General features: G+C 47.1%; 1 protein-coding gene across 2 annotated transcripts in view; it reads left to right on the forward strand.

Moving 5' to 3' along the window:
* The window catches only part of MAN1A2 (mannosidase alpha class 1A member 2), a 117,137-nt gene extending 112,285 nt beyond the window's left edge, over window positions 1-4,852 (forward strand). For both annotated transcript variants that reach the window (XM_063445944.1, XM_063445950.1), the window contains exon 14: window positions 4,156-4,852. In XM_063445944.1, coding sequence (XP_063302014.1) covers window positions 4,156-4,288 — 133 coding nt within the window. In that variant the 3' untranslated portion in view covers window positions 4,289-4,852. The remainder of the gene's footprint in view (window positions 1-4,155) is intronic.
* The last annotated feature ends 3,299 nt before the right edge of the window (window positions 4,853-8,151 follow it).

The following is an 8,151-nucleotide window of genomic DNA, read 5'->3' on the forward strand; positions in this document are numbered from 1 at the left end:
AAATCCACACGGTAAAGACACACACACACACACGGTAAAGACAGACACACACACGGTAAAGACAGACACACACACACGGTAAAGACAGACACACACACACACGGTAAAGACAGACACACACACACACACACGGTAAAGACAGACACACACACACACACACGGTAAAGACAGACACACACACACACGGTAAAGACAGACACACACACACACACACGGTAAAGACAGACACACACACACACGGTAAAGACAGACACACACACACACACACACGGTAAAGACAGACACACACACACACACACACGGTAAAGACAGACACACACACACACACGGTAAAGACAGACACACACACACACACGGTAAAGACAGACACACACACACACACGGTAAAGACAGACACACACACACACACGGTAAAGACAGACACACACACACACACGGTAAAGACAGACACACACACACACACGGTAAAGACAGACACACACACACACACGGTAAAGACAGACACACACACACACACGGTAAAGACAGACACACACACACACACGGTAAAGACAGACACAAACACACACACGGTAAAGACAGACACACACACACACACACGGTAAAGACAGACACACACACACGGTAAAGACAGACACACACGCACACGGTAAAGACAGACACGCACACGGTAAAGACAGACACGCACACGGTAAAGACAGACACACACACGGTAAAGACAGACACACACACGGTAAAGACAGACACACACACGGTAAAGACAGACACACACACGGTAAAGACAGACACACACACGGTAAAGACAGACACACACACACGGTAAAGACAGACACACACACACACGGTAAAGACACACACACACGGTAAAGACAGACACACACACACGGTAAAGACAGACACACACACACACGGTAAAGACAGACACACACACACGGTAAAGACAGACACACACACACGGTAAAGACAGACACACACACACGGTAAAGACAGACACACACACACGGTAAAGACAGACAGACACACACACACACGGTAAAGACACAGACAGACACCGTGAAGACACAGACAGACACCGTGAAGACACAGACAGACACCGTGAAGACACAGACAGACACCGTGAAGACACAGACAGACACCGTGAAGACACAGACAGACACCGTGAAGACACAGACAGACACCGTGAAGACACAGACAGACACCGTGAAGACACAGACAGACACACACAGTGAAGACAGAGACAGACACACACACACACACAGTAAAGACAGACAGACACACACACACACACAGTAAAGACAGACAGACACACACACACACACACAGTAAAGACAGACAGACACAGACACACACACACACACACAGTAAAGACAGACAGACACACACACACACACACACACACACAGTAAAGACAGACAGACACACACACACACACACACACACAGTAAAGACAGACAGACACACACACACACACACACACAGTAAAGACAGACAGACACACACACACACACACACACAGTAAAGACAGACAGACACACACACACACACACACACAGTAAAGACAGACAGACACACACACACACACACACACAGTAAAGACACACACACACACACACACACACACAGTAAAGACACACACACACACACACACACACACAGTAAAGACAGACAGACAGACACACACACACACACACACACACACAGTAAAGACAGACAGACAGACACACACACACACACACACACACAGTAAAGACTGACACACACACACACACACACATGGGGAAAATACATTGTTTATACATGTGCTATAACTTTAAAACCATACATCTAATATTCATAACAATTACATATTTGGAATCAGCACACTTTAAACATAAACCCTTCCAAAAATCAGCCAAATCCCTCCAGTGGATCAAAAGTTAGCTGGAGGTCCCTTTATGACCGACCGCAAGCACATTTTCCTGCCCAAAACAGTTCCATAGATTTGGGCTGTGCGGTCGGTCAATTTCATGCCGAAAAACGACTAAGTCCCATTTCGAACGGGACTTAGTCTCTGGAGCTGAAAAACGAAGTGTAGGAGAAGGTAAGGGTCAGCGGTGTTCGGTAAAATGTGTAGCCGATTTCAGTTCCACAGAATCTTTAGCATACACCGCTGACTGCGTTCGACTGAACAAAGATGGCTGCCGCCACGTGTTCGTTTGCACGAACTGAGGCCACCCAGTGGTCGGCAATTAACCTGCAGTAACCTCACAGCCTGGGAGGTAAATTGCCTGCATACTTTAACTTCTGGGTGGTCTGCCTGGGTGGTACTTGGTTCAGTAAGCCCTATTTACTGAACCAAGAGGGAGAAAGCCAGGGGCAAGTTATTTTACAGGTCTGGGGACATAGTCTTAAAGGAGCATTGTTCACCACAGTTATAAGATGTCCCCAGACGGTTCTTAAAGGGCCATACACACCCAATAAAAGTCCATAGTCTTAAAGGGTATTGTTACCCAAAGTCTCAATATGTCCCCAGACAGTTCTTAAAGGGCCGGCAGCAGTACAATAAAATACCATTCCCTGTGCTTAAAGGGCCAGCAGTCGCACAATAAAATACAATATGCCCCAAATAACCCAGGGGCCATAGTCAGCAGGTAGGAGGCGGGCAAACAGGCTTCTCCAGGGCCCAGTGGCAGGGTTGGTTTCGCCACACCCAGTAAAGACAGGCACCCAGTAAAGACAGGCACCCAGTAAAGACAGGCACCCAGTAAAGACAGGCACCCAGTAAAGACAGGCACCCATTAAAGACAGACACACACACACACACACACACACACATTAAAGACAGACAGACACACACACACTAAAGACAGACAGACACAGACAGACACACACACACACGTTAAAGACAGACACACACACACACACACATTAAAGACAGACAGACACACACACACACACGTTAAAGACAGACACACACACACACACACACAGTAAAGACAGACACACACACACACACACACACGTTAAAGACAGACACACACACACACACACACACAGTAAAGACAGACAGACACACACACACACACACACGTTAAAGACAGACACACACACACACACACACACACACACACACACATTAAAGACAGACACACACACATTAAAGACAGACACACACACATTAAAGACAGACAGAGACAGACACACACACATTAAAGACAGACAGACACACACACACACACATTAAAGACAGACAGACAGACACACACACACACACACACGTTAAAGACAGACAGACAGACACACACACACACACACACGTTAAAGACAGACAGACAGACACACACACACACACACACGTTAAAGACAGACAGACACACACACACACACACGTTAAAGACAGACAGACACACACACACACACACACGTTAAAGGCAGACAGACACACACACACACACACACGTTAAAGGCAGACAGACACACACACACACACACACGTTAAAGGCAGACAGACACACACACACACACACACACGTTAAAGGCAGACAGACACACACACACACACACACACGTTAAAGGCAGACAGACACACACACACACACACACACGTTAAAGGCAGACAGACACACACACACACGTTAAAGACAGACAGACACACACACACACGTTAAAGACAGACACACACACACACACACATTAAAGACAGACAGACACACACATTGGTTCATTAAAAAGAAAAACATTACAAGTGAAATACAGTTGTAATTGAAATTATTTAGTCCCCATAGAAATTGCGATTTATTGTCTAAATGTACAGACTTTCAGCTGTTGCAAATGAGATGCATGGCCAGACTCCAGCTTCTGGCAGCATTCCTGACGAGTCTTAGTCCCTTACTTATGAGCAATCGCCTCCATTTCGGAAATATGTTGAGTTTGGGTGCTGCCAATTGTAGCTATAATTTAAAAATTCCCCAAATCGCATGTTTTTTTGTTGTTGCTATTTTGGCCTAACATTTTAGATTCAATTTAAATTTCAGACACATCACACGCTAGTGAATAGCCCTCTTATCCTTTGCTCCCTGATGTCTAGACGAGTAGAGCTACTCCTTTATTCATTATCGCTTTACAGATCTGAGGACTTGTGTCCGAAAGCCAGTCATTTATTTCCCTCTCTTTCAGGTATCTGTATCTCCTCTTCTCCAGCGAAGACCTCTTACCATTAGACAACTGGGTGTTTAACACAGAAGCTCATCCTTTACCAGTCCTACGCCTGGCCAACAGCACCTTTCCGTGGAATCATGTGGCACGGTAGGACTGCCCAAACAGGGACCATTTTCCGGGGACCACTACTGACCTGATGGGGCTTTTACATGCATCCGAAACTGGGACAAGCAGCTGCTCCCTGGGCACAATTCCATTTCCTTTCATTTTATGTCACCTCTGTTTGCTCCCAGAGACGACCAGCATGACCGCGAAAGCAAGCAAGGAGACGATTCACTGACCAAACTGCTCTGCCCAGGAAGGAAGGGAGAGGGTTCACCAATCAGGACTGGGGGCTGCATCGAGTGGGTGAGGGCAAAGCACTCGTACACGCACTTTGTGGCACAGTTTGCACCAGGGCTGGGGATTTTAATATTATTGTATCTGACCTGGCATATTGAGAGCCATATTATGGTGACACGTTGATGGCTTTGGAGGTGGATCACGGGGGGAGCCAGTCTTCATGTTACCAGTGAATTGCCGAACATTAAGGATTGCCAGAGAGAACCTGTCCATCCCCCCCCCCCTCCCCCTACTGCCTCTCCCCTTATTTCAGTTTGTGGTTCCTAGCCGCATGAGCAAGGCATCAAGCTGTGGATTAAAGAGACATTGTATAGAGCCCGGCTGGATTGTAACTTATTCATGGTATGAGCCTCTGACCTTGTCACACATTGTGCTATATGCTGTTATCATCACAATGAGAACATTCTAGGTTTCATGTAACAGTAGCTGTCTTGCAGATCACTCTATATTACACTCACAAATGCAATATTTCCATCTACCCCTCCAGATAATGCTGGTCTGCCTCTTCTCATAGGTGGAGCTGCAGTATTCCCTTATCCCAATAGGATACCTTAGCTGGGTCGCTGCCGTCTAGGTCACAATACTGCAGCGTTATGGCTCCTGATACAATGCCATCTCTCCTTCTATGGTGCTGGTTTGGAGCGCTGCTTCTCGATAGGTTATAGCTCTGCCATTCTCAATACGATACCTTATCACATAGCTGGGTCGCTGCCGTCTAGCTCACAATACTGCAGTGTTATGGCTCCTGATACAATGCCATCTCTCCTTATATGGTGCTGGTTTGGCATGCTGCTTCTCGATAGGTTATAGCTCTGCCATTCTCAATACGATACCTTATCAGATAGCTGGGTCGCTGCCGTCTAGGTCACAATACTGCAGTGTTATGGCTCCTGATACAATGCCATCTCTCCTTCTATGGTGCTGGTTTGGCACGCTGCCTCTCGATAGGTTATAGCTCTGCCATTCTCAATACGATACCTTATCATATAGCTGGGTCGCTGCTGTCTAGCTCACAATACTGCAGTGTTATGGCTCCTGATACAATGCCATCTCTCCTTATATGGTGCTGGTGAACACATCAGAGCCCGTTCTGCTGCCCGCCCTGCCATCAGCCAGCCAGATAGACTTGGCTCGTCCGTGAGAGAGCCCGCCCAGCAGTCAGCCAGCCCTGCCGTCAGTCATTTTCGATCACTCGTGGTAGAGGAGTGATAGAAATTGAGCTGATAGTTAAAGCTCTGTTATTGTCAGGTAGGGACATAGCAATCTGTTAGGTAGGGGCATAGAAAGCTCTGTTAGGTAGGGGCATAGAAAGCTCTGTTAGGTAGGGGCATAGAAAGCTCTGTTAGGTAGGGACATAGCAATCTGTTAGGTAGGGGCATAGAAAGCTGTTAGGTGGGGGCATAGAAAGCTCTGTTAGGTGGGGGCATAGAAAGCTCTGTTAGGTAGGGGCATAGAAAGCTCTGTTAGGTAGGGGCATAGAAAGCTCTGTTAGGTAGGGACATAGAAAGCTCTGTTAGGTAGGGACATAGAAAGCTCTGTTAGGTAGGGACATGGAAATCTCTGTTAGGTAGGGACATGGAAAGCTCTGTTAGGTAGGGACATGGAAAGCTCTGTTAGGTAGGGGCATGGAAAGCTCTGTTAGGTAGGGGCATGGAAAGCTCTGTTAGGTAGGGGCATGGAAAGCTCTGTTAGGTAGGGGCATGGAAAGCTCTGTTAGGTAGGGGCATGGAAAGCTCTGTTAGGTAGGGACATGGAAAGCTCTGTTAGGTAGGGACATAGAAAGCTCTGTTAGGTGGGGGCATAGAAAGCTCTGTTAGGTAGGGACATGGAAAGCTCTGTTAGGTAGGGGCATAGAAAGCTCTGTTAGGGGCATAGAAAGCTCTGTTAGGTAGGGGCATAGAAAGCTCTGTTAGGTAGGGACATAGAAAGCTCTGTGAGGTAGGGGCATAGAAAGCTCTGTGAGGTAGGGGCATAGAAAGCTCTGTTAGGTAGGGGCATAGAAAGCTCTGTTAGGTAGGGACATAGAAAGCTCTGTTAGGTAGGGACATAGAAAGCTCTGTTAGGTAGGGGCATGGAAAGCTCTGTTAGGTAGGGACATGGAAAGCTCTGTTAGGTAGGGACATAGAAAGCTCTGTTAGGTGGGGGCATAGAAAGCTCTGTTAGGTAGGGACATGGAAAGCTCTGTTAGGTAGGGACATGGAAAGCTCTGTTAGGTAGGGGCATAGAAAGCTCTGTTAGGGGCATAGAAAGCTCTGTGAGGTAGGGGCATAGAAAGCTCTGTTAGGTAGGGGCATAGAAAGCTCTGTTAGGTAGGGGCATAGAAAGCTCTGTTAGGTAGGGACATAGAAAGCTCTGTTAGGTAGGGACATAGAAAGCTCTGTTAGGTAGGGGCATAGAAAGCTCTGTTAGGTAGGGGCATAGAAAGCTCTGTTAGGTAGGGGCATAGAAAGCTCTGTTAGGTAGGGGCATAGAAAGCTCTGTTAGGTAGGGGCATAGAAAGCTCTGTTAGGTAGGGGCATAGAAAGCTCTGTTAGGTAGGGGCATAGAAAGCTCTGTTAGGTAGGGGCATAGAAAGCTCTGTTAGGTAGGGACATAGAAAGCTCTGTTAGGTAGGGACATAGAAAGCTCTGTTAGGTAGGGACATAGAAAGCTCTGTTAGGTAGGGACATAGAAAGCTCTGTTAGGTAGGGGCATAGAAAGCTCTGTTAGGTAGGGGCATAGAAAGCTCTGTTAGGTAGGGGCATAGAAAGCTCTGTTAGGTAGGGGCATAGAAAGCTCTGTTAGGTAGGGGCATAGAAAGCTCTGTTAGGTAGGGGCATAGAAAGCTCTGTTAGGTAGGGGCATAGAAAGCTCTGTTAGGTAGGGGCATAGAAAGCTCTGTTAGGTAGGGGCATAGAAAGCTCTGTTAGGTAGGGACATAGAAAGCTCTGTTAGGTAGGGACATAGCAATCTGTTAGGTAGGGGCATAGAAAGCTCTGTTAGGTAGGGGCATAGAAAGCTCTGTTAGGTAGGGGCATAGAAAGCTCTGTTAGGTAGGGGCATAGAAAGCTCTGTTAGGTAGGGGCATAGAAAGCTCTGTTAGGTAGGGGCATAGAAAGCTCTGTTAGGTGGGGGCATAGAAAGCTCTGTTAGGTAGGGGCATAGAAAGCTCTGTTAGGTAGGGACATAGAAAGCTCTGTTAGGTAGGGACATAGAAAGCTCTGTTAGGTAGGGACATAGAAAGCTCTGTTAGGTAGGGGCATAGAAAGCTCTGTTAGGTAGGGACATAGAAAGCTCTGTTAGGTAGGGGCATAGAAAGCTCTGTTAGGTAGGGGCATAGAAAGCTCTGTTAGGTAGGGGCATAGAAAGCTCTGTTAGGTAGGGGCATAGAAAGCTCTGTTAGGTAGGGGCATAGAAAGCTCTGTTAGGTAGGGACATAGAAAGCTCTGTTAGGTAGGGACATAGCAATCTGTTAGGTAGGGGCATAGAAAGCTCTGTTAGGTAGGGGCATAGAAAGCTCTGTTAGGTAGGGGCATAGAAAGCTCTGTTAGGTAGGGGCATAGAAAGCTCTGTTAGGTAGGGGCATAGAAAGCTCTGTTAGGTAGGGGCATAGAAAGCTCTGTTAGGTAGGGG

This window comes from Pelobates fuscus, chromosome 1 (genome assembly GCF_036172605.1).
Source record: "Pelobates fuscus isolate aPelFus1 chromosome 1, aPelFus1.pri, whole genome shotgun sequence".
Lineage (NCBI taxonomy): Eukaryota > Metazoa > Chordata > Amphibia > Anura > Pelobatidae > Pelobates > Pelobates fuscus.